Source organism: Odontesthes bonariensis, chromosome 9, assembly GCF_027942865.1.
Source record: "Odontesthes bonariensis isolate fOdoBon6 chromosome 9, fOdoBon6.hap1, whole genome shotgun sequence".
NCBI classification, from domain to species: domain Eukaryota; kingdom Metazoa; phylum Chordata; class Actinopteri; order Atheriniformes; family Atherinopsidae; genus Odontesthes; species Odontesthes bonariensis.
This window is the reverse complement of record NC_134514.1, coordinates 38,749,762-38,776,871: the sequence shown is the minus strand read 5'-3', so window position 1 is coordinate 38,776,871 and position 27,110 is coordinate 38,749,762. Positions and strand designations below refer to the sequence as shown.

The following is a 27,110-nucleotide window of genomic DNA, read 5'->3' as shown; positions in this document are numbered from 1 at the left end:
AGTTCATATTCAGGCTGTCATTTTCAACATCTACATGAATATTAAAGTCACCCACTACAATGACTTTATCTGTACTCAGCACTAACTGGGATAAAAACTCTGAGAATTCAGACAGAAACTCAGAATAAGGGCCAGGTGGACGATACACAACAACAAACACAAGAGGTTTCTGGGATTTCCACTTTGCGTGGGAAAAACTGAGAATCAGAGATTCAAAAGAGCTCAAACTAATCTTGGGTCTGGGACTGATTAGTAACCCTGATCTGAAAATAGCTGCCACTCCTCCTCCTCTGCCTGTGGTTCCAGGAACGTGAACATTTAAACAGTCAGAGGGAGTTGCTTCATTAATGCTAACATGATGCTAACATGATGCTAACATGATGCTAACATGATCCTCCTGCTGCAGCCAGGTTTCTGTAAGACTAAATATATCAATATGATGATCACAAATCAACTCATTCACTAACAGAGACTTGGAAAGGAGAGATCTGATATTCAGCAAACCACATTTAATAGTTTGATGTTTTTGTTCAGTTAAAGTAAACAGCATCAGTAATTCTAGTCTGTTGTGTAAATCTTGTGTTTGCCATGCCATGCCTCTGTAGGAGAACCCAGAGTGTGGGCCACGAACCATTAAGGAGACAGGGCTCCTCCACCACCAGCCGCCCCCCGCAGCCCCTCTCAGCCCAGGCCATCAAGCACATCTGGGTCCGAACGGCTCTCTTTGAGAAAGTTCTGGATAAGATAGTCCAGTACATTGTAGACAACTCCAGGTAATTTTGTTTTCTTCCTCCCTTTCTGGCACTGCACCCAAACGATTCCCTGCTCTGACACGCAGCCTCGTTGTAGCTCTGTGATGAGCAGTCCCAAAAAGAGCCAACATGTGTGTCATTCTTCTGTCAGGTTGCTTTGTTCTGTGCTAACAACCTCTGTGTCTGAAAAGCTTTTCACACACTGAGCAAAGTCTGGGACATCCAGTGTACTGATGGAGCTCAGACACCAGAGAGTCACATTTGTTTAATGGAGGAAAACGCACCTGAAACAGATCTGGGGTTTGTTGGAGTACTCTTCATGCTTTTGTTGAGAGCAATGGTAGTGAACCAACATGTTTAGACTACTGTGGAGTTCATCTAATCTCATGTGAGACACTAATAATAAAAGTCAGCTTCTACATCATTCCTCTCCAAGAAAAGAGTAGCAGGAGAGGGTCCATTACCTTTGGTGACGTCTCAGCAAACAAAGGTCTGAGCAGATCTGTGTGAGCAGATCTGTGTGAGCAGATCTGTGTGTGAGCAGATCTGTGTGAGCAGATCTGTGTGTGCAGATCTGTGTGAGCAGATCTGTGTGTGCAGATCTGTGTGTGAGCAGATCTGTGTGAGCAGATCTGTGTGAGCAGATCTGTGTGTGCAGATCTGTGTGTGAGCAGATCTGTGTGAGCAGATCTGTGTGTGCAGATCTGTGTGTGAGCAGATCTGTGTGAGCAGATGTGTGTGAGCAGATCTGTGTGTGCAGATCTGTGTGTGAGCAGATCTGTGTGAGCAGATCTGTGTGTGCAGATCTGTGTGTGAGCAGATCTGTGTGAGCAGATGTGTGTGAGCAGATCTGTGTGTGCAGATCTGTGTGTGAGCAGATGTGTGTGAGCAGATCTGTGTGTGCAGATGTGTGTGAGCAGATCTGTGTGTGAGCAGATCTGTGTGAGCAGATCTGTGTGAGCAGATCTGTGTGAGCAGATCTGTGTGAGCAGATCTGTGTGTGAGCAGATCTGTGTGTGAGCAGATCTGTGTGAGCAGATCTGTGTGAGCAGATCTGTGTGAGCAGATCTGTGTGTGAGCAGATCTGTGTGAGCAGATCTGTGTGAGCAGATCTGTGTGAGCAGATCTGTGTGAGCAGATCTGTGTGTGAGCAGATCTGTGTGTGAGCAGATCTGTGTGTGAGCAGATCTGTGTGAGCAGATCTGTGTGAGCAGATCTGTGTGTGAGCAGATCTGTGTGAGCAGATCTGTGTGAGCAGATCTGTGTGTGCAGATCTGTGTGTGCAGATCTGTGTGAGCAGATCTGTGTGAGCAGATCTGTGTGAGCAGATCTGTGTGAGCAGATCTTCTGAATCAGCTATAAGCACTTAAAGCTTTATTTCTTACTAAAAAGCATTGAATGTGTTTGTATTCATTGACTCCTTTTGGTAAAAAGATTTTGGCTTCATGTTATCCAAAGTTGTTGTAATAGAAGAAAACATCTGCGCTGACAGTACATCTTTTATGAGTCAAGACAACCGTAGGATAGTCTTTTTCCAGTCTTGATAAGCATTATCTTTGGTCATTGGTGTGAAAATGCAAATTTTTAGAAGTAGAATTGAAACACGATGTTGCACGGGTTAATGTGGCACGTTTCTTGGTTAAAAGAGAGTTTGCCAGATGAGTGTTAAGCCTAGAGTCTTCCTAAAGCTAGTTTTGTTTTGAAGAGTAATTCTTGCCTGTTGCTTTGATTGCTGGAAGGTTTTCCGGGGAATGAATTCTGTGCAGATGATGTTGTGTTCTCTGCAGCTCTAAAGGATTTCTTGTTACAAACTGCAAAGGTTTGCTCTTGCATTCCTTTCTTCTCTTTTTATCGTTGCAGTAAATACTATGAAAGGGAGGCCCTGATGCACGACACAGTCTTCGGGCCCATCTTAGCAGCCTTACTCGGTGAGTGTGGTACACTTTGCTTGAAATTTATATCATACTTGCACATATCAAATATTCACCCAAAATCTATAAACTTTTTTTACCCAAACTAAACTCCACTGACATCTCCCACAGCAGTTAGAATTCACAAACAGTTCAAAGTGCAGAGAAACGGGCACATTTGTGAGGACAACCTAAATGCTGGATAGTATCTAATGAGGACTCATGATGGAGGCAGCTGCAAGTGGGCATGACTTGAAGTATTTCCTTGGTCTGCCTATGATTTCCCCATTCTAAAAACAGTTTGATTTCACCAACTTTGACATATTACAACACATTATGTGTTATAGGTTATTTCCAACCAGTGAGCTTGTTTTTAATATTTATTTTCATTTTCCTTTGATGTCTTAAAAACAGAAATGGAGGCACTTGTTAGTATCGCTGTACGAGCTTTGAGATCTACCTCTTCAGTGTGGAGAAAGTGCAGCTGCAAAGTGTACCATGTAACTGTCTAAAAGCAAAACTTAAAGGTGATAGAGAAAGGTTGAATGGGGCATTAATCCTTGTTCTGTGATGTGATATGTAGCCCAAAAAAAATTGGTTGGGTCTGTAATGGCTCAGAACCTCTCTAAAAGGCTCTCTGAAACAGCTATGTTACTATGCTGGGTTTAGAATGCGTCGTTTGCCCTTATTGGCGTCGTTTCAGAGCTTATCTGGCAACCTCATTTTGAAATGCAGGTAGGTGTTTATAATATCTTGCCAAAGATATGAGCTACACAAACATGACCGGCATCTGAGCTTGGTATTTAAACACTCATTTATTCTACTTCAGTCACAATACATATAGGAGGTACGAGGGCACCCCTAGTGGTGTGGTGGACACGACATGAAGTATCAATACATCACAACTCCTCCCCTCTTATTCACTTACCCAGATTCCCAAAAATGTATTTAAAGAAGTATTGGCTCAGGAACCTAATTCGTAGACAGTAACATTAAACCTGTACTAACCGAACAGTTATAGAACATGACATCCTAACTCAAGGGTGAGGGTAGACTGCCTCAACCCTTTGAGTGTGTCGGGGGATTATTATGCCCCCTTCTTGAGACAACACTCAGTAACTAAACATTTCAGAGACCATACCCAGTTGTTTAAAGGTTCAGTCTGTCGGGTGGTTTGCAAATCCGTCTTGGATATCGGTTCAGTGTCGGCTAGGGTGTTGCGGGGTTGGTATGCGTGTCTGACTGACCTGAAGATGGTGAGCTTGTTACCGTCACAGGGCTCGCCGTCTCCGATGTATCACCGGTGTCAGTCATGGCTGTTGGAACGACTGCAGTGGGTGTTGGTTGTTTCTCTGCGGCCGGCTGCACAATGCTGGGGTGACAGGCCACCATCTGGTCTGCATGTCGATTCCAGTGCTGATTTGACGCAACTTCCACCTGGTACGACCTTGGCCCTGCTTGTGATGCAACCGTACCAGTCATCCACTTTTCCTCCCCCTTCCGATAGTCCCTGACAAGCACTGGGTCTCCTACTTCAAAAGTTTTCGCTTTAGCGTGTGCGCCACGGTGTCGCTGTTGGTCCTCTTGTGCTCGATCCACCACTGCTGACACGCTCGGTTTCAGCAGGTCTAGGCGGGTGCGCAGTCTGCGGCGGAGAAACAGCATAGCAGGTGACTCCTTTGTAGTGGCGTGGGGGGTGTTCCTGTAGTGTAGCAGGAAAGCATCGAGTCGCCGCTGGACTGAAGCTGTACCCCTGGACGACTTCAGAGAATGTTTAAATGTCTGTACGAAACGCTCTGCCAGGCCGTTTGTTGCCAGGTGAAAAGGAGCGGAGCGTTTGTGCGTAATGCCATTGGATGATAGAAAGTGGGCAAACTCCTCAGAAGTGAATTGAGGCCCATTATCACTCACTAAGACCTCTGGTACTCCATAATGACTGAAAAGGCCTCTTAAGACTTCAATCGTTTTTGCAGATGAGGTTGAATCCATTAATCTGACTTCGGGCCACTTGGAATGAGCGTCGACAATGACGAAGAACATGCGCCCCTCAAAGGGTCCGGCGAAATTGATGTGGATTCGCTGCCACGGACCTGTTGGCCAGGGCCATGGGTGCAGCGGTGTGAGGGCAGGGCTCTTTTAACATCGTTGGCATGGGGTGCACGTCTTACACCTCTCCTCCACCTGCGCATCCAGACCAGGCCACCACACGTAGCTTCTTGCCAGGGATTTCATTCTGACCACGCCTGGGTGTCCGGCGTGGAGTTCGTCTAGGACATGCTGACGTAGTTTGGGTGGGACTACAACTCGATTTCCCCACATTAAGCAGCCTTGAAGTACGAAGAATTCATCTTTCCGTATGATGTACGGGACCAGACTCCTGTCTGCATCCTTGGCTGATGGAAAACGACCAGTTGACGCCATCTCTATCACCTGTGAGAGTGTGGCGTCTGCTTTGGTTTCTCTTTTCACCTCACTGCAAAGGATTGGAAAACTCTCAATGTGTTTTATCAGAAATGCGTCAACTGTTCCTTGTTTTTCTTTGTGTTGCACTGGCAGAGGCAGACGCGAGAGACCGTCTGCGTTGCCATGGTCAGCGGCGCATCTATACCTTATTGTATAATCGTGCGCTGCCAATATGAGCGCCCAACGCTGTAGTCTTGCAGCCGCCATGGACGGTGTCGCTTTGCTAGGGCTCAAGATCGTTGTCAAAGGCCGGTGATCAGTTAGTAGGGTGAAATGACGGCCATAGAGGTATGAATGAAAACGTCTGACCCCAAATATTATTCCTAATGCCTCTCGCTCAATTTGAGCATAATTCTGCTCTGCCTTGCTAAGCGTCCGTGACACAAAGGCTATGGGTCGTTCTTCCCCATTTGGTAGTCGATGCGAGATGACTGCCCCCACCCCATAGGGTGAGGCATCACAGGCGAGTATAACTGGCAGTCTGGGATTGTAATGTGTCAGTACGCTTTTGCTGGAAAGCTGTTCCTTCGCTTTTTGGAAAGCTTCGTCACATTTCCCGGACCATTCCCATTTCACCCCCTTATGTAGCAACGCATTCAAAGGGTGTAACAGGGTCGACATGTTCGGGACGAAGCGTGCGTAATAGTTGATGAGCCCAAGGAAAGAGCGCAACTGGGTTGTATTGGTTGGCACGGGGGCCTCCACGATGGCTTTGATCTTGTCATCAGACTTGTGGAGCCCTACAGAATCTATCATGTGCCCCAAGTACTCCAGCGAGCTCCTGAAGAACTCACATTTCTCTTTTTGGACTTTGAGCCCATATTTGTCAAGACGACTCAATACGGCTTCGAGATTTCTCAGGTGGTGCGCATCATCTTGGCCTGTGATGAGGATGTCATCCAGAAAACAATGTACATTAGGCAGCCCTTGGAGCACTTGGTCCATAATTCTCTGGAATATGGAGGGCGCGGAGGTAATTCCAAATGGTAACCGATTGTAGCAGAACATGCCCTTGTGGGTGGTGATAGTCAGGTATTTCCTAGAATCTGTCTTAACCGGTACCTGAAGGTAGGCCTGTGAAAGGTCCAGTTTGCTGAAACAATGTCCTCCAGACAAAGACGCAAACAAATCCTCAATATGAGGTATTGGGTAGTGTTCAGCGCACAGAGCTGGATTTACAGTCACCTTAAAATCTCCACATATCCTCACACTACCGTTTTTCTTCATAACAGGGACTATGGGGGTTGCCCAGTTGCTGAACTGAACCGGGGAGATAACCCCTTGCTGGAGAAGGCGCTCTATTTCAGCTTCGACTTTGGGTCTCAGCGCATACGGTACCACCCGAGCTTGGCAGAACTTTGGCTGCTGGTCTGGCCTCAGCGTCAGTGAAGTCCAAATCCTTTCAGTGTCCCCAATTCCTGGCTAAACACTTCAGTGTGGCGGTTTAGGACACTCTCAAGAGTTTCACCACTTGCCCTATTTCCTGTTCGCACTGTCTTAATTTCACGCCAGTCTATATTAATGTTCCGTAGCCATTCACGGCCGAACAGTGGTGGTGCCTCTCCTTTTACCACATATAAAGGCACCCTAACCTTCTGCTTGTTCAACTTAACCCACACCTTCAGCCTTCCCTCGGGCTGTAGTAACTCCCCTGTGTATGTTTTCAGAACAACATCTGTCTTGCATAAACGTAAATATGCAAATTTGTCCTTGTACAGCTCACTGGAGATCAAGGATACAGCGGCCCCCGTATCTAGCTCCATATCCACTGACTGCCCTTCAATTTTTGGCTTAATCATAATTACTGATGAAGCTGCATGTCCTGTCTTCACTGCCTTCACTTGTTGTTCTGTGTTCAATGCAGACACCTTATCCAGAGTGAAATCAGAGTCTGAACCTGCTGATGACTCCTTCTCATCTGATGAATTTGCAGCTGCCACTTTATAAATTTTGCCTTTGTTTGCATCTTTGTATTTTTTTTTGTTTGATTTGACTGTCTTGTTTTGACTTTGCCTGTCTTGTTTCACTCCTTTTGCTTCTACACACACGAGCTATGTGGCCCTTTTTATTACAATTGTGGCATTGCTGCTCCCTGAAATAGCAGTCACGTTCATGGTGATTATTGCCACATCGAAAACATTTATCGCCCCCCTGTGGTGAAGACGCGGACACAGCATACAATTTCAATAAGCTTTTCAAATGTAGTGATTCCCTTGCCACCGCTTCCATTGCCAATGCCATCTCGACTGCTTTCTTAAAATCAAGTTTTTCCTCCGTCAGGAGTTTCCTTTGAATAGCCTCATTATTGAGCCCACAAACGAGTCTATCGCGCAGAGCATCTTGCAAATGCGCTCCAAAATCACAATGCTCTGATAACTTTTTCAACATGGCCACATATTGTGCTATGGACTCACCCTCTTCCTGATTGCGTTTGTGAAATCGGAATCTCTCCGCAATTACAATGGGCTTGGGGGAGAAATGACCATCCAGGGTGTCCACTAAATCTTTATACGTTTTACTGCCAGGTTTATCCGGGGCTAATAAGCTGCGCAGCAGACCATATGTAGTTGCCCCCATGACACTTAAGAATACTGCCGCCTTCTTTGCAGTGGGAACATCATTGGCTTCAATAAAATGTTCAAACCTTTCGACATAAGTCGACCATTGTTCCGATGATTCGTCGTAAGCATCAATGTGTCCCAAAAGCGTAGCCATTCTCACTGGCGGTAGCACTGCCCGTGCCTTCATTAGTGCAATTTTAATGATGGTAAAGTGACTGGGCAGGTTGTGAGGTGATTATGAAGTGTTCATAAGTCCAACTGCAAGGGGGAAAAACTGTTTTTGTGACGGGAGGTTCTGGTCCAAATGGACCGAAGCCTCCTGCCCGAGGGGAGTGGTGCAAATAGAGAAGGGTCAGCTGTGATCCGACCTGCTCGCCCCATAGTCCTCTGAGCAAAATTCCGACTGAAGCCTGCTCGGAATCGTGCAAGCTTTGTGAAACTGTACTCCGTGAAATGCGCAGCGCAAAGGAAAAGTCGGCGGTTGTATGTACTGGGGATGCTGTTAAAAATAAATAAAAGTCATTGATCGCGAGCATTGCTTTCCGGGGGAAGAATATGTAACGATCGTAGTCCGCTTTCACAGCCTTGGAAGGCACACCAGTTCCTGTTTCTCGCCGAAGGGGCATATCTGAAACGGGGTGGCTGTGGATTTGGGTGCAGGGGGGGGGGGGGGGGGGGGTGATTGCTGAAAAAGTGACGTCACTTTTTCACAAAAACGGATTGGGGGATATTCTGGGGGCTATTCTAAAAAGGGGAGTACTTGAAACAGAGGTTCTGACACTTGCTGGCACTTCGTGTGTACTCCCCACAGCGGGGAGACTCAGAACTAACACCAAAAACATGAAAAAGATGATTTTGATTCTCTATCCCCTTTAACTAAAAAAAGCTAAACTCAGTGCAGTCAGGGAACTTTTTCTATTGTTAAAACTCAGACCCCACAAAGTTTTTTTTTTTATCTGTTACCTTGATGAACACATTCTCCAGATGCGAAAGTTCTATAATATCATGAATGACCAAGATCATCTGAAAAACATGGAAGTGGTTAATGGCCTTTTATGTGTGTGTGCGTTATGCTTTCATGTGTTCTCAGTCGGGCCCTGTGCTTTGGAGTACACCAAGCTGAAAACCTCGGATCATTTCTGGACAGATCCTTCAGCAAATGAGCTGGTTCAGCGTCACCGTATCCACGGGGCCCACCGGGGCCAGGATGTGTCGGCCGGCCGCCGGCCTGCTCTGGGGGTGAGTGCCGAGGCAGATTCAGATCAGCTACTTAAGCCCTCAGGAGGTGTTGGTGGACAGTGATGGGGAGGAGTCATCTTGGAGGAAGTGTAGGAGTTTTTGTTCCTTTAAGAAAATGTCAGTTGACTGGTGAAAATCTTCTTTAGATCCGCAAGAGGCAGTCCAGTGGCAGCATGTCGGAGGACAGGTTTGCTGCATCAGCGAGGGAGTATGTTGAGTCTCTTCATCAAAACTCCAGAACACACCTTCTCTATGGAAAAAACAACGTTTTGGTGCAACCGGTATGACTGCACTTTTTCATTTCTGACCACGTTTTGCATGCAGTCACTTGACCTTCTGTCTGACCAGCTGTTGCCGTGGTATCAGGTAGGAACACCGCCATTATGCTGCAGAATAAGCACCACTCAAATGATATCTGTGTATTTCTTTTTTTATTTTCATTGTTACTATTTGTTGTTTGTTTTAATTCATACAAACATTTTGTTTGTGGCAGGCATGCTGTGTTGATGAAATAATTACAAAACCTCAAACATCTATTTGAATTGCAGGTTGTAAGACAGTAAAATAGGAAAAAACTTTATTTTTGCAAGGCACTTTGTATAATATGAAATACATATAGTACATGGCCCAACTTCCATGAAGCCCAGCCCATAGTACTGCCAGAAAAAAATAAAAAAATAAAAAAACATTTTGCTTTGCTTCAGAAAATCCTAAAAACTGTAGGTCTGAGCCCGCCTGGACTCACATCTGCCATCAATGGAGCCATGTCAGACACTGTCGAAGCAGATGTGTTTGAAATGCTGTTGGAAGACCTGAAGAAAGTTCATGTCATGACTATAGTTGTGGATAAATTGTGCATACACAGTGTGTCATGTTTTTTAGAGGGCAACTGCTCAGCTTACTGCCGTTAGAAGGACACCCAACTGGCCAGAAACAATAAACAGAATGGGTTTTTCACCATTTCCACTTTGGGTGGAACATAATGAGAGTCGGGCATTCTAAAGAGCGATAACTAATCATGGGTCTGTGACCGATTAGTAGCCCTGATTTGAAGAAAGCTGCCACACTTTCTCTTCAGCCTGTGTTTCTCACAATGGGAAATTTTAGATAGCAAGGGGGAATGGAGTCATTCCCCCTTGTTTGGAAGACAAGATAGATTAACATAATGATCACGAATAAAGTCAGTGACAAGTAGAGACCTGGACAAGAGAGATCTAATATTCAGTAAAGCATATTTCATTTTGCTTTACTGAATATGTTCTGTTAAAGTTTTATTCTTATTCTTTATTAAGGTTTGCATGATTTTCTCCTTTGGCATTTTTTTATTAAATTTGGATGGTCAGGGAGCAGAAACCAAAAAGGGTTTTTGAAGGGCAGCAGCAGGTGGGAAGCTACAGAATAGTGTGTGCGACTGCAACTCCGCCTCCTGGACCAAACCCAGTGTTGTCATGGTTTTGGATAGCTAATACATTTAGCCATATTTCTAGGTATGACAGCTGCCTCATCCCAAAGTGGGATGGATGCCAGACCAGACGAGGTTTTCCCCAAAAAGATTTCCAATTATCTCTGTAGCCCACTTTGTTTGCTGGATGCCACCTGGACAGCCAGCAGTGAAAGGATGTCATGCAGCTAAGCATGTCATCCCTGGTTTTTAAACCAAAGCTGTTTATTTGTCACAGGTCATCACTAGTGTTCTGTGGGCTAAAAACTAGCAGCGCTTTCCGAAAGGAGTAGACAAACAATGCTTTGGTTTCACACGCACACGCACACGCACGCCTGGCCTTTGACAGTCATGCTAACAAACGTGGCTGAGGGCACATGCAAATGTTTTCTTTCTTACATTTATGTTACTGTGCAATATGGACATAAAATGGACAAAAAATGTGATACAATTTATGTCCATATGCACAGTAACATAATAGCATCTAAGAAAAGATCAATCAATTAAAGAGAGCTACACTACATCAAAGTGTTTATTTACTCCCTTTCTAGAAAGTAGACTTTTGTTTCAAACTTTTTCAGAAGTTTTTGGCCGAGCAAAGAATAAATAATAGAGAGTAGTTTGGGGTTTCCTTACACTGTGTTCTGCCTTTCCCTAAAATCAAAAATGATTTGTTTCTGTGGATCCAACCTCACCTCCCCAGCTAGAAAAAATATTGTATTACGTGGTAAATTGTGCAGTTTGAGTCAGTAATTCTGCCTCTTTTTAGAGTTGTAACTTTCCAATCTAAGCAAACAGATATGATTCAAATATTCTTTAATAAATGTATGTCCATTTTCATGTGTCTGTATTCATAGAAAAAAGGCCTCTCAAATAGCTTGCCCTAGAATGATCCATATCTGAATTATTAAATAGGGATCAGGACTAAGTACATCTATTCAAAGGAGGCGATAGTCAGGTAGGGTGGGTGCGAGGAAGGATGCGGATGCAGACTCTTTCAGAAACCAAAACTTGATTTATTTTCAAAAAGGTTTCAACAAAAAGCGCGGCTGAGCCGGATATCAAAAACTAAATTGTGACAAAAACAAAACATGACTATGGCTATGAATACAAGAAAGGTACTTAACTGTGGCATGAAAGGCGAATGCAGGGACAAGTGGGATGACGAGTGACAAAAGAGGATCTGACAAAGAACATGAACAAACCGGGAGACTAAGTACTGTGGAGGGTGATTGGGTGCAGCTGAGGGGAAAACACAGGTGAAGGAAGGGAAGCTGATGGCAGGGCAGGAGAAGGCCTGAGGAAGAAGGTGGCATAGCAAAACTAAATACGAGACCTGAACCTAAAACTTAACAACACCAAAACATGGTAAAAACTAAGAACTAAAACTTGTGTAAAAACTTGAGAAAGGCCACACTGGCCGAAACGTTGTTTGTGAAATAAAATTCAGCATGATGGACAAGAGTGTGCGGTATCTTCCCCTTTGAAGTGAACAAGTACCCGCTACCTGCACCTCGAAACTTCTGGTGTGCGTGGGTTTCTTCCTCCTAAAAAAATTAAGAACTAAACAGAAACTAAAAATGTGGCAAAACTCCACAGACATGACAGCGATAGTCAGACTTTCATAAATCCTGCCACCTTCACTGTCCTGACATCATCAGAATATTTCAATATTATAAAACCTATAAAAAGTAAATGTCTGGGAGGCACTCCTACATGTTCAATGATACATTGCTCCTTTAGTTTCCTACAACCTGGCATTGCTTATAACCCCCCATCTGCATCTCCAGCACCCCATCTCTAAAATGTTTGCGAGCACATTCTTTTTCATATTTTCTTTTAATACATGCACCTTTTTTATGTTGTGTGTGACATGTACCACTTTCTGTTGAAAGTAATAAGAGTAATATAATAATAGTAATAGAGTAATAATAATAATTCTGGCAGCAATCCAAGTGTAGTTTGTTCATTCATTCATACTTTCCTGCATACATAGACAACTTAACGGGCTCAGGTAGTAAAGTACAGTTACATAACGGCCTTCATGACATCATCATGCTTTCACTTTACAAGCATTAGGGGAGCTACTGTTCCAAAGCTACAGCATAACCCTAACCCACACAGACAAACATTCAAATGAGTGAATATGTCCAGCATCCAGCTGGACAGAACAAAAATGCTTGGATCATTTTGAACAGTCTTCTATGCTTGTCCTTCATGCTCCGTTTTTGGTTCCATGGGTAGAAGAAGGACATGGAGGTGCTGCGGGGCTACTTGTCACTCCACCAGGCAGGGGACAACCTCACACTCAAGTGGACCCCCAACCAGCTTATTAATGGCACGCTGGGAGACTGTGACCTGGAAAAGAGGTGACCAAGATAAACAAAGGATCCAACTCATCTTTGGAGGACATAGAGACTGATCTGAACTGCAACAACTCCCTCTAACCTGCACATATTTCCCTTGCTTTCAGCATCTACTGGGACTATGCTCTGACTGTTCCTCTGCGCCAGATTGTCTGTCTCCACTGTCACCAGCGACGTGAGTGCTCCTGAGTCGCTCATCCCCACTCACACAATGAGGTTGCTCAGGATCAGCAACCTCATTTTTGGAGTGTGCTGTGAAGAAATGGTGTTTTGTGAGCTATTGTCATATCAAGCTATTGAATGTTTGCCTTGATGGAGTGTGTTGCTGTTAATGGGCAGTGTGGGTTACACTGCAGAGAGCCTTTTATTCTTGGTGAGCGCTTCTTCACCTGTTTATGCTTTTTGTGTTTTTGTGTACACAGTAACGCTCAGTCTAGTTTTTACATTATTTATAAGGATTTATCTTTAACATAACATGAAAAAATTCAAGCTGTACAGCCCTCTGCACTAGTTTTACCTCTCTTTTCCAAAGTTCAATTCAATTCATTTTTATTTATATAGCGCCAAATACAACAAATGTCATCTCAAGGCACTTAAATAATAAAGTCCAATTCAAGCCAATTGGAATTCAATTAATTGTAATCATAATTATTCATAAAATAATCCAATTCATTCATATAGAGTCAATTCAAAAACAATTTCCTAGCTAAGGAAACCAACAGATTGCACAAAGTCATCTCCTTTTCTCTTTCAGCTGATTGTGGGGGGACGCTGGTTCTCGTTAGTCAGGATGGGATCCAGCGGCCCCCCCTGCACTTTCCCCCTGGTGGTCACCTCCTGGCTTTCCTCTCCTGCCTGGAGACAGGACTGCTGCCACGGGGGCAACTGGAACCTCCTCTCTGGTCCCAGAAAGGCAAGGTAACAGGAGTCAGACATATTTACTGTATAGCACATTATTATTGTAACATGTTACTTTTTTGTGACTTTTAATGGCTCTACACTTTCTCAGTGTATATGTTATTTTTGCATTGTACTCATATGTGTTCAGTGTCTTACCTGCAGCAGACAGCGATCAGAGAGCGAATCAGAAGCCTTCCTGACGAGCGGGCTAAAGCTTAAAGCTTCTCAGAACGGGACCACCAAAAGAGCACATTTTTCTCCACATCTGATTACTTTGTTACTACACTTTTCCAAGCCCATAATGTACAGTATTTTTGGCAATATTGTCCAAGGAGCGAGACACAGTCTGGGCACAGTCTGTAACACAATGCAGTAACACTGACTGTGTGATAGACGGACTCAGGCTGGGTATCGTGTCTGATGCAGAAGTAAAATAGTGTAAGTTAGAACAATATAGTGATTGCCATTTTTCAGGTTTGGGTTTTTTTCTGGCATCTTCTTAGTAGCTTTTAGCTTTAGCTTGCCTATCTGGGACATTTCTGATTCTCCAAACTGAGAGTACTCTTGACTGCTGTCTACTGAAAGTAAGACACAGACTACTTATAAGTACCACATAAAAACCCCACTTCAAAGTCAATTCTCCATGTAGAAAGGTAGAAAAAGACCACAGAAAAAGACAAAACAATTGAGAACCTTCAGGAAAAAAAATTGAATTTGACAGTTTTACCCAGAGAAAGTTTTCACACAAAGATGTTCTAAATGTCAATACACTGAAAAAATATTGACAAAATATTTTTTACATAACAACAACTGACTTGTTCAATTCAATTCAATTCAATTCATTTTTATTTATATAGCGCCAAATACAACAAATGTCATCTCAAGGCACTTAGATAATAAAGTCCAATTCAAGCCAATTGGAATTCAATTAATTGTAATTAATTAATTAACTTGTTCACTCTACCCCCTTTTTTGAGGGGCAATACTTTAGGTATAGTTGATGAGCAGTCAGGTACACGCCTAACTGCTTATTATTATGACTGTAAGTCATATTAATGCTGGACTTTCAGTCGTAATAATGTCAGAAATAATGTCACTGCTGGTCTTTATCAGTGAAGTTATCAGCTGTCATTGTTTCCATGAAGAGATTATTTTAGATTTTTGTGAATATTTTTTACTGAATTTTCACATTTAAAAACACGTTTATGGGAAAATGTTGCATAGACATACAAGCACAAAAAAAATGTCATATAATATTCTTCAAGTTTTCACATCAATCTACAAGCTGTCAGATTTTGAATTATATTTACCTTAGACATAGGTTGAGAAATTGATTCCAAAAGGAACAGAGACCAAGATCTTTTTCCTTGAAATAGTTCAAAACACTCTAGGTAAAGTTTGGACCAACTCTATACTGAACTTTTATAAAATAAATGAGGAAGAATCATAATAGGCTAAAAGCGATGAGAATGACAGATTTTTACAAGATCCTCATTGGTTGAAATGATTTCATTTCGATTGCGTTTCTGAAATGGGAAAAGCAGGAATGAGCAGGTGGAGGTGACAGTTTCTATCTAATCTTAAGAAATTGTTACTTAACCTTACATTGCAGTTATTAAGCACCATCAATACATAAAGTTAGTTGTCATGCATGACACTTCAGCCAAATGTTCTAACTGGGTCCATTACTTGATTTCCATCTGAACATCTGCATTAAAAAGCAAAATAATGTGATTTCAGCAGATAATGTTCCCAAGACAAAGTTTGCAAATTGAAATGAATATGAGGCCTGAAGGTAAAGTCAACATGGCCCTCTATACCTGAGCATCATCAGCATCAGAAGCTCTAAACATTAACTTTAACAATGTAGCTCACCTTGGACTCTGCATATTTCAAACATTTGGATGGAGAAAGCTATTGATTCTGGCAAACTAGAGAATCTCATAGGAACTTGCTATCATTGCATTGCTTTTAGTCTGTGTCACTGCTGCAGGAGTGGGTGATGACATGTCCAGTGCCAGAACCCTTAGACATGTGGGCCGGAGTGGAACCAGCAGCCTTTCGCAATGACACTGAAGTATAATCACTGGCTCAGCAGAGGAATTTGTTCCACATGTAGAAAAAACTTTCTTCTTCAAAGTGATGCCATACGGCAGTAGAATGTACACTGTAACACATGATGTACACCTGAGTTGTAGAGCAAACAGAACAGTGCTCACATTACTCAGCTTCTGACTGTTTGAAAGAGGTGTTGATTTCATGCTCGCTTTGGATGCTGCAGTTTGTTGTTCTGCTGAGTTCTGCTGTGGCAGAGAGGGCTTTCCCTTCTTAATTTCAATGAAAATGAACCCTTTCACTGGCTCGTTTGTTTCAGACAGCAGTATTTATGGCTCAGTGTAGTTAAGAAAGCAGCTATTAAGTTAAGTTACTGAAGTATCTGCTGCTTAAATACAAATAGACACGGGCCTGTTGAGTTTATCCATGTTGACGGCCCCTGAAGACATTTGCATTTTACTTGCAGGGAAAAGTGTTTCCTAAACTGAAGAAGAGGAGCAGCACTGCCAGACTCATCGACCAGGACAAGAATGGTGAGGAGCAGACGGCTGCGGACTACGTCTTTCGCATCGTCTACCCTGGATACAGATATGATGCCAGTAAGTTCCAACCTGATCTGGCTGTGATCAGTGCAACAATATGCCCCAGCCAAAAATTCTTTCTCTCGTTTCACTTTAGAAATATCTCACGTGATGTAAATAATGCTGGTTTGGCCCCTCCAAAAGTCTTCCTGAAGAATGTGCGGTAGCCCTTTTCTAACAATGTTCTCTGTTGTTCCACTGATGCAAGCAGTCACTATAAACTACCACCACACCACGGGCAGCCGTGCGCCGTCGCTGGACGATGATGAGGAAGAGGAAGATAGGCTCCATGCAATGATCTCAATGATCTGCTCGCGGAACCTCACAGACCCAAATGTCATGAAAGGTTTTTATCAGCTTAACACACCCACCAAACCCCACTCCTCCACCCCTGATACCTCCCCCTGGCTTCAGACTCTCCCCCCAGCCTCCTCCCTCTCCATTGTGTCCTCTCCTCCTCTTCCGGACCCCTCTTCCCCCAGCTTCGTTTGCCTGTGTGTGCTGCCTGACGCTGAGCCCAACAGTGAGGAGACGGGTGGGAATGGCCAGGTTAACAGGGACAAGCCACGTTTAAGGCAACAAGCAAGAAACTGAAAAGCAATACAGCAAAAAGCTCAGACATGTGATAGCCTCGTAACACTAGGTTAGTCTTAGTTTCTGCTACCTAACACAAAAGAAGATAGTTCACATCCTGTGTGTGAAAATGTCCTCTGCTGCCATCAAAATGATTTCCAAAGATTTGAAGTAGAGATGTGATGTTGTCTGGAATAAGAATCTTTTTTTGTATTTTCTCAACAACAGTATGGTTAATCAGTGAAGTAGTTATCTATAACTGCTCCCCTTCATGTGAACAGTTAATCACAGGATTATGTTCGATGAAAGAGGTTGCTTATAGGGACCAAGCCACGGACAAGGGCAAAACAGGAGCACAGCAGGGCTTTTAGGCACTTTTACCCAACTGATTTTTTGGTGTGGCTTTTTGCTAGCTTAATTTGGCTTTTTTTTCCTTTCTAATCCAAGTGCCGTGGACATTTCTGTTCTCACATGCCACATGTTTCCGGTGTATGTGTGGAAATGGCTGAAGTTGGCAACATGCTGGTGCAAAAGTTGAGCATTCAGGTCAGCAAGGTGTTAGATATTTGCCTTGGAAGTTGGTGGGGACAGAATCAGAAGATGAAAAAGGAAAAGTGGATTCTTAGTTTTATTTATGTAGAAGCCCTATGCTGAATTGATGATTATATTTCTCTGCTTTGTTTAGTCAGTCATTGCTTATTGTAGACAATAATATGGGGAAATATTGGGTTTTGTGTTTTCATGTGGCTGCTGTGCCCCAAGTGAGAAAAATAAGCATAAAAAACCCAGACAGAGTTCATGCTCCCCGGGTCCCCGTGTGGCCCTTCCATATACATGGCTTTATGCTAAAGACAGCAAGGATTGAATTCCCATTTTTACTTCAGTTCCTGTAAGACTTGGGCAGAGACAAACATTCCTCTGTCATGCGATGTATCATGTAAAATGTTTTGCTCGTGTGAAGTGTTAGGTTAGCTTCACATTGTCAGAGACCCAGACCCAGACCCAGACAATGTAAGCCTCCTCATGCACCCGCTGATAACTGAACAGTTAGTTGCCAGGTGCAGTCTTTTCTCAGCAGATTTGACCGTGTCTCAGCCACTGGTGGGCTTTTACCCCAGAGTGTTCACAGGTTGACTTAGCATGAATGGAAGAGTCAGAGCTGGAACCTTGTGCAGTAAAAAAAGATCTCTGTATAGAATTGCAGCTTCTTTGCAGATATTGTCAGACAACTAATTACTAGCCCAACAGCTGCTGACAAACTGCCCCTGCAGGCTTCTGGCTTAGCGCTCTGTCCTCTCCTCAGTAACGGTTGAATCCACTTGGTAGGGATGCAAGCCACTGAAAACACATAATACACATATTATTAGAGGAATAAACCTGTTTTGTGAACGCTGCTGCCAAACTCCGTGGCTGCTCACATTCTGCATGCTACCTGTTTCCGTCACATATTGAAAGTTCCCCAGGTCTCCTCCTCCATCAGGCCCTATTGGCTGGTTTGCATTTGAATCTTTGCAGCGCTAACTGCTGTAGCGTTCTGAGTTGGTTTTATCCTTAAAGCATACCTCAGCACTGTTGGGTTTACACAGCTGTGGCCAAGAACTGCTTTGATAATTTGCTTATTTTTTTCTCTTTCTTTTAATTTTTGTCCTTTCCTTTTCCACATGCAACATGCTCGACAGTTTTTGCATGGGACATGTTTGATTCTTTTCGTGGACATACAGAATGTGTTTCAGCGTATTTGTGATGGACAGTCTCTTCTGTTTGTTTTTGATTCCTCTCTCTTCTCTGACTCCCTGAGTTGTTTCTCCTCTGTTTGTGCAGTCATTTGCTGCGATGCTGTTCACTGTAATTCTTCACTAACCGCGCCACCCCACCCTCTCCTCGCCCCCTCCCCCACCCTCTCATTACGGTCCTGTGGGGTTCCGCAGTAGTAGAGATGTGGAGTCCTTGTGTGAGCGGGTTTGCATTATTGAGCCCAAACCCAGCTGTTGATCACATCTAGTCCTAGAGTAAAGAGGGCAGAGGCCAAATGTTGGTCTCACTCCAGCATTCTTTCTTTTTGCTTTTTTTCTGTTCTTAAATTTTGTTTTTGGGGGGTTATTGAGCAACCAAAGCGCAGCTTCATATTTATGACAGGTCATCAGCTCCAACCTGAAGAATTAAGGTGAAGAGCATTTTTTTGATGTTGAAGTTTTTCTGGGCTTTTTTTCCTCCTCTTTGTGTGCCTTTTGACTTGTGTCCATTTGTTGTGGTTGATCCTGAGGTGATTTCTTCTGGTGTTTCTGGTCTTTTTCTGGCTTTATGCATCCTGCATGGTCTGAGTGTGAGCCTCCTCCCTGCCTTCTCCCCCACAGTCAGCTCCTCCCTTCCTCTCTTTGCCTTCTCTTTGCCTTGGTCCTCTGTCTCTCCCCTGTTTCCTCTGGAGCGTCCCTCTGCGCTCTGCTGTCTGCTCTGCCTCCTCTCCGAATGAACCAGCATGGAGTCCCCGTATCCTCTCTGCCTGTCTCTTCCACAGCAGCGTTCCTGCTTCCTACCCTTCCACTTTTGGTTTCATTTCCACACCAGTTCTTCAGCTCTCACATGAGTGTAAATTTTTCATCCATCTGCTCATCTCTTATTGTCATAACAATCAAAAATACATGAAAAGATGTATTTATGGTTGAGCTGAGGGGCCTAGGTCATAATATGTAAGGCATACAATCTAGCCAGTGTGAACTAGGTTTAAAGCATTTGAAAATGAGAATGTGATGCAGGAAAACAGGGGCATCCATTTTGTCTCAGAGCAATGAGACTTTTCTCTGTCCTCTCACTTCCATTCTCTCCGGTTTAGACCAGGGGGAACTGATGGAGATGCAAGGTTTTGGAGGCAGCCCATCGTCGTGGCAACAGGCCAAAGTAACCAGTCACAAGTCCCTGTGCCAGTCCTGCTCCACGGCCGGTAGCAACATGTCATTCGACTACCCTGCCAGCTGCACCTGCATAAATCAACCGTCAGATATTCACACGTATGCTTTCAAACCCAAAACTGTAAACTTTCATGTCGCTGTTGGAAATGTTCTGCAATGTGTTGTGAAATGTGAAGTGATGGAGTTTTGATGGGTGTTTTATCATAGGAAAAGGGAGGAGACCAATAACGTAAATTATACATTCACGAGCTTACATTTCAAAGGTAGAGAGGTAGGTAGGTAGAGAGAAACGAATAAAAAGAAGATGAGACTTTTCTATGTTGCCTGACACTGAGCCCAACAGCATCAGGCTTTAGGCTTAAAAGCTTATCCTATATTTCAGGAAAGACTGGTTAGTAATGAACAAATAGCCCCTCTCAATTCCACACAACATTACAAATGTCATTAAAGTGTTTAAGTTTGTTTCTGTTGCAAAAACAGATAAGGCGATGGTATAGTGTCGACCTATATGGACGTCACCAAGAAATCTGGTGCAAAACTCCAGATTATTCTTTGCTGATGAGCAATGAATGGAAACTGACATCATAGGGATATTCTGTGGTCAGATGAAAAGAAGATGTAGCTTGTTTTACTTGGATAAGATGCAGTCAGTTGGGTGTTAGTCTGAATAAGATTTCCACAGCAAACGCAGAGTCTGGACAGGGAAGCATAGAGGTTCATGTTCGGAGATGGCATTAAGAGCTGGCACCATGCGTATATTTCAAAGCACTGGCTTCTGAAATGAGTCCCAGTCTCCAGAAGCTTGGCAGCAGATGTTCTCAGGATAACATACCAAAGAACACGGCTAAAAACAAAGTGTCTAAGGTGGAAGCAAAAGGAACACACCTATCCATGTATGGGACCTGATTTAAATCCAGTAGAATACCTTTTTTTATGAGAAAGTTCAAGCATGAGAGCCCGTTTCTATTAATGGAAGGAAAGTTTTTCTTTATTAGTAGTGTCCATGCTGAAAACAGTCGAACTGGTCAAAGATAAGTGATGATGAATAAATGACTCTTTTGTCTCTCGGTAATGAAAGGTGAATGACCACTCCGTGGGGGGCTCTGAATTTAACAGTGAGTTTGAACAGTAATCATTTTACAACGCAGTCTTACTGTTGAACTTAGAAGTATCTCATTTTCTTCAGGCTGATCCAGTTTTACTTTATTTGATATATAAGTTATATTTCATGGGGTTTTACTCTAAATATACATTATATATAGTAAACATAATGTAAAGAATGAGAGGAAGTGAGGAGATTTAAGGACCGTTGTAGTATTACCCACAAGAACAATCCAATCATAAGCAACAGTGAGCTCATTTTATCATTGGAAAACATTTTGTATAGAATGAAGTTTCTCTGAGCAAGGTGTTGCTAACCAATGATCTCTTCTTCTCACCAGTGTTCCTCTAAAGATGCTCTGCCAGAACATGAAGAGGCAGATAGTCTCCCGAGCCTTCTACGGATGTAAGTAGACATGCAGCTCTTTTACTCTGAGCTGAAGGCCGCTGTGGGTTTGATTTGCTGCAGTCACTGAAAGGTGTCAGCTTTCTGCTGGTTCCCCATATGATGCAGGACAGTATCTGCTCACAGTCAGTGTGTTGTGTGAAGTTTCTACACTGTATCTGTAATAATGCCCATTATTTCACCTTTTTAAATGTTGTTGATGGAATACAGATCGAATGGAACACGCTGACGCTTTTTAGTGCTATGAAAAAGTGTGATTCATTGAATGATTGAAAGAACATTTGTCCATTTGCCTATTCTCAATTTGTCACAGTCAAAGACATCTAGAGAGAATTTTAGCCTTTGTTCTCTAACTACAGGCACTGAATATATTATTTTTAGATAAATTGATTATTAATTCATTTTGCTTTATCACATGTATAAATTTCACCTATTATTGACTTGCTCAGGGTAGCAGGAGCTGTGTTTTCAGCCCTTAGTCTAATGTGATTTTGGATGATCTGAAAATAAAATCCACTTTATTACTCCTCCTGGTCTCAGCTGTGCACGTGTGTCCTTGTCTCACCTGTCCATCAGGGTTGGCATACTGTCGTCACCTGTCCACTGTGCGCACCCACCTGTCAGCTCTGGTCAACCACAACATTGTAGCCCCGGACAAACCCTGCGAGGCATCCGGAGGGCTCAGCAAAGAAGTGTGGAGCAAGTACCAGAAAGACTGCAAAGTGGGTACAGACTCTAAACCTGCAAGCCACACATTCTGCTGGGTTTTCAAAAGCATAACAGGGTGTTAATCTTCCTTCTTCCATGCATCTCTCCTGGGATGGGGAATTTAAAACCCCGACACCACTGAAGTCAGCATTAAGTCAGTGAGACTGATATATGGTGCTCACTCTGTGCTGTGCTGTGCTGGTTTGGTCTGCAGTGCAACAGTTTTTAAACAGGGATATGCTGACCAACATGGGAAAATGAGAAATTAGGACCAAAGATATTTTCATGATTTAAATGTTTGTCACAGACCCTACTTCAAAGTAACAGCAACTGAACACTACGTGAGTTTTCCTTTCTTCTTCAGATACGTGTCCATTTGTATAAAATAGAGTGAATTGAATGAATCCCAACTTAAATGGATAGTATATGGGATTTAAAGGTGAATCCATTAGTGCCAGAGTTGATCCTGAGAAGCTTGGCCAGGCTTGGTTTCTGTTTAGTTTTTAATTTTCTTACTTGTCTTTTGAAGTTTTAGAATTTTGTAATATTCATATGGCACAACAAAGCAGAGCTTACTGCAGCTTCCAAACATTTCTTTTACTCTATGAACCAAGAAAAATTTGACTGAATATCTCAACCTCAAGCCTTTGCTATTGTTTTGAACTTTTATGTGTAAAAAGCCTCATAAATGAAATCAGTAACATCCATCCATCCATCCATTATCTTCCCCTGGTCCGGGGATCGGGTCGCGGGGGCAGCAGCTTAAGCAAAGAGACCCAGACGTCCCTGTCCCCGGCCACTTCCTCCAGCTCTTCTGGGGGGACCCCGAGGCGTTCCCAGGCCAGCCGAGAAACATAGTCTCTCCAACGTGTCCTGGGTCTTCCCCGGGGCCTCCTCCCAGTGGGACGGGCCCGGAACACCTCACCGGGGAGGCGTCCAGGAGGCATTCTCACCAGATGCCCGAGCCACCTCATCTGACTCCTCTGGATGCGGAGGAGCAGCGGTTCTACTCCGAGCCCCTCCCGGATGACCGAGCTTCTCACCCTATTTCTAAGGGAGAGCCCAGACACCCTGCGGAGGAAACTCATTTCGGCCGCTTGTATTCGCGATCTCGTTCTTTCGGTCACTACCCACAGCTCGTGACCATAGGTGAGGGTAGGAACATAGATTGACCGGTAAATCGAGAGCTTCGCCTTCTGGCTCAGCTCCTTCTTCACCACGACGGGCCGGTGCAGAGCCCGCATCACTGCAGACGCCGCACCGATCCGTCTGTCAATCTCCTGTTCCATTCGTCCCTCACTCGTGAACAAGACCCCGAGATACTTGAACTCCTCCACTTGGGGAAGGATCTCATTCCCGACCCGGAGAGAGCATTCCACCCTTTTCCGGCCGAAGACCATGGTCTCAGACTTGGAGGTGCTGATGGTCATCCCAGCCGCTTCACACTTGGCTGCGAACTGCTCCAGTGAGAGCTGAAGGTCACGGCCTGACGACTCCAACAGAACCAAATCGTCCGCAAAAAGCAGAGACCCGATTCTGAGGTCGCCAAACCGGACCCCCTCAACGCCCTGGCTGCGCCAAGAAATTCTGTCCATAAAAATTATGAACAGAATCGGTGACAAAGGGCAGCCCTGACGGAGTCCAACCCTCACAGGAAACATGTCCGACTTACTGCCGGCAATGCGGACCAAACTCTGACACCGGTCATACAGGGACCTAACAGCCCATATCAAGGAGTCCGGCACTCCATACTCCCGGAGCACCCCCCACAAGAGTCCCCGAGGGACACGGTCGAACGCCTTCTCCAAGTCCACAAAACACATGTAGACCGGTTGGGCGAACTCCCATGCTCCCTCCAGGATCCTGCGGAGGGTATAGAGCTGGTCCACTGTTCCACGGCCAGGACGAAAACCACACTGCACCTCCTGAATCCGAGATTCGACTATCCGGCGGATCCTCCTCTCCAGTACCCCCGAAAAGACCTTACCAGGGAGGCTGAGGAGTGTGATCCCCCTATAGTTGGAACACACCCTCCGGTCCCCCTTTTTAAAGAGGGGGACCACCACCCCGATCTGCCAGTCCAGAGGCACTGCCCCCGATGTCCACGCGATGCTGCAGAGGCGTGTCAACCAAGACAGCCCTACAACATCCAGAGCTTTGAGGAACTCAGGACGGACCTCATCCACCCCCGGGGCCTTGCCACCGAGGAGTTTTTTGACCACCTCGGCAACCTCAGCCCCAGAAATGGGAGGCCCCACGTCCGAGCTCCCCAACTCTGCTTCCTCATCGGAAGGCGTGTCGGTAGGATTGAGGAGGCCCTCGAAGTATTCCCCCCACCGACTCACGACGTCCCTAGTTGAAGTCAGCAGAGCCCCGCCCTCACCATACACGGTGTTGACGGTGCATCGCTTCCCCCCTCTGAGCCGCCGGATGGTGGACCAGAATCTCCTCGAGGCCGTCCGGAAGTCGTTCTCCATGGCCTCCCCGAACTCCTCCCAAGCCCGAGTTTTTGCCTCAGCAACCGCCGAGGCTGCGTTCCGCTTGGCCTGTCGGTACCCATCAGCTGCTTCCAGAGTCCAACTGGCCAAAAAGGCCCGATAGGACTCTTTCTTCAGCTTGACGGCCTCCCTCACCACTGGGGTCCACCAGCGGGTTCGGGGATTGCCGCCACGACAGGCACCGACCACCTTACGGCCACAGCTCCGGTCGGCCGCCTCAACAATGGAGGCACGGAACATGGCCCATTCGGGCTCAATGTCCTCCACCTCCCCCGGGACATGGTTGAAGCTCTGCCGGAGGTGGGAGTTGAAACTCCTCCTGACAGGGGATTCCGCCAGCCGTTCCCAACAGACCCTCACAATACGTTTGGGCCTGCCAGGTCTGACCGGCTTCCTCCCCCACCAGCGGAGCCAACTCACCACCAGGTGGTGATCAGTTGACAGCTCCGCCCCTCTCTTCACCCGAGTGTCCAGGACATACGGCCGCAAGTCCGACGATACGACCACAAAGTCGATCATCGAGCTGCGGCCTAGGGTGTCTTGGTGCCAAGTGCACATATGGACACCCTTATGCCTGAACATGGTGTTCATTATGGACAGTCCATGACGAGCACAGAAGTCCAACAACAAAACACCACTCTGATTCAGATCGGGGGGGCCGTTCCTCCCAATCACGCCCCTCCAGGTCTCACTGTCATTGCCCACGTGAGCATTGAAGTCCCCCAGCAGGACGAGGGAGTCTCCCGGAGGAGCACTCTCCAGTGCCTCCTCCAGGGACTCCAAAAAGGGTGGGTACTCTGAACTGCCGTTCGGTGCATAAGCACAAACAACAGTCAGGACCCGTCCCCCCACCCTAAAGCGGAGGGAGGCTACCCTCTCGTCTACCGGGGTGAACCCCAATGTACAGGCGCACAGCCGGGGGGCAATAAGTATGACTACACCTGCTCTACGCCTCTCACTGCGGGCAACTCCAGAGTGGAAGAGAGTCCAACCCCTCTCAAGGAGGCTGGTTCCGGAGCCCAAGCCATGCGTCGAGGTGAGTCCGACTATATCTAGCCGGAACCGCTCAGCCTCGCGCACCAGCTCAGGCTCCTTCCCCAGCAGAGAGGTGACGTTCCACGTCCCAAGAGCCAGCTTCAGTAGCCGAGGATCAGACCGCCAAGGTCCCTGCCTTCGGCTGCCGCCCAGCTCACACTGCACCCGACCCCCATGGCCCCTCCCACAGGTGGTGAGCCTGTCGGAAGGGGGACCCGTGTCGTTCCTTCGGGCTGTGCCCAACCAAACCCCACGGGCACAGACTCGGCGAATGCTAAAGCTAACATGAACAACATTAGGCTTCATGTATAAAGCACATTTTGTAAAATTCTGAATATATTAAGTCTTCTTAACTTGACCAAAAAAACAACAACTAATCAGTAAAACTTTACATGTTTGCTTTCTCATAATGAAACATGTAAGTTTAGTCAGTGGTGCTGATGTCGTTGAACCTGTTTAAGAAAATGTCAGCTGCAGGTCTGCCAAATTCAATTCAATTCAATTCATTTTTATTTATATAGCGCCAAATACAACAAATGTCATCTCAAGGCACTTAGATAGTAAGTCCAATTCAAGCCAATTGGAATTCAATTAATTAATAATAATCATAATTCATAAAATAATCCAATTCGTTCATATAGAGCCAATTCAAAAACAATTTCCTAGCTAAGAAAACCAACAGATTGCACTGAAAACTTTTTGTTTTTCGGTCCAATCTCCCGGCCTGAGCGGCGTGCCTGAGGCGACTGTGGAGAGAAACGACTCCCTTTTAACAGGAAGAAACCTCTGGCAGAACCAGACTCAGGAAGGGTGGCCATCCGCCTCGACCAGCTGGGGTTTGAGAAGACAGAAAAAGGGGGGGGGGGGCCACCGCGACGGCGGCACTGTAACACCATTCAAAGGATATCTGTTGGAACAGGGAAACACGAGTTAATGACCACAATAATGTCACATATACATAAAGAGAGTAAAGTGAGGAAAGGTGTGTCAGATGAGGCCCCCCAGCAGTCTAGGCCTATAGCAGCTTAACTATGGGATGTTTCAGGATCACCTGAGCCATCCCTAACTATAAGCTTTATCAAAAAGGAAAGTTTTAAGCCTGGTCTTAAAAGTGGAAAGGGTGTCTGCTTCCCGGACATTTACTGGCAGCTTATTCCACAATTGAGGGGCCTGATAACTGAAGGCTCTGCCTCCCATTCTACTTTTAGAAACTCTGGGAACCTCAAGTAAACCTGCAGTTTGGGAACGAAGTGCTCTGTTAGGAAAATATCTTACAATGAGATCTTTAAGATATGATGGAGCTCGGTCATTAAGAGCTTTATATGTAAGGAGAAGAATCTTAAATTCTATTCTGAATTTAACAGGGAGCCAATGAAGAGAAGCTAAAACTGGAGAAATATGATCTCTCCTGTTAGTTCTCGTCAAAACTCTGGCTGCAGCATTTTGGATCAACTGAAGGCTTTTCAGAGAATATGTAGGACAGCCCAATAATAAAGAATTACAGTAGTCCAATCTTGAAGTAACAAATGCATGAATTAGTTTTTCTGCATCACTCTGAGACAAGATGTTCCTGATTTTAACAATATTACGAAGGTGAAAGAAGGCAGTCCTAGAA

At 45.0% G+C, this 27,110-nt stretch overlaps 1 protein-coding gene across 3 annotated transcripts in view; it reads left to right on the top strand.

Annotated features, from left to right (window-relative positions):
• sgsm2 (small G protein signaling modulator 2) overlaps positions 1-27,110 on the top strand; it is a 157,230-nt gene that overhangs the window by 105,223 nt on the left and 24,897 nt on the right. The window contains exons 4-15 of one of the 3 annotated variants that reach the window (XM_075474203.1): positions 606-773; positions 2,613-2,680; positions 8,777-8,925; positions 9,072-9,206; positions 12,611-12,735; positions 12,840-12,907; positions 13,487-13,650; positions 16,154-16,286; positions 16,480-16,614; positions 19,672-19,846; positions 21,190-21,254; positions 21,831-21,976. In XM_075474203.1, the coding sequence (XP_075330318.1) occupies positions 606-773; positions 2,613-2,680; positions 8,777-8,925; positions 9,072-9,206; positions 12,611-12,735; positions 12,840-12,907; positions 13,487-13,650; positions 16,154-16,286; positions 16,480-16,614; positions 19,672-19,846; positions 21,190-21,254; positions 21,831-21,976 (1,531 nt within the window). Of the gene's footprint in view, positions 1-605; positions 774-2,612; positions 2,681-8,776; positions 8,926-9,071; positions 9,207-12,610; positions 12,736-12,839; positions 12,908-13,486; positions 13,651-16,153; positions 16,287-16,476; positions 16,615-19,671; positions 19,847-21,189; positions 21,255-21,830; positions 21,977-27,110 lie in introns of all 3 variants that reach the window. The other 2 variants (XM_075474202.1, XM_075474204.1) reach the window with 2 other exon arrangements.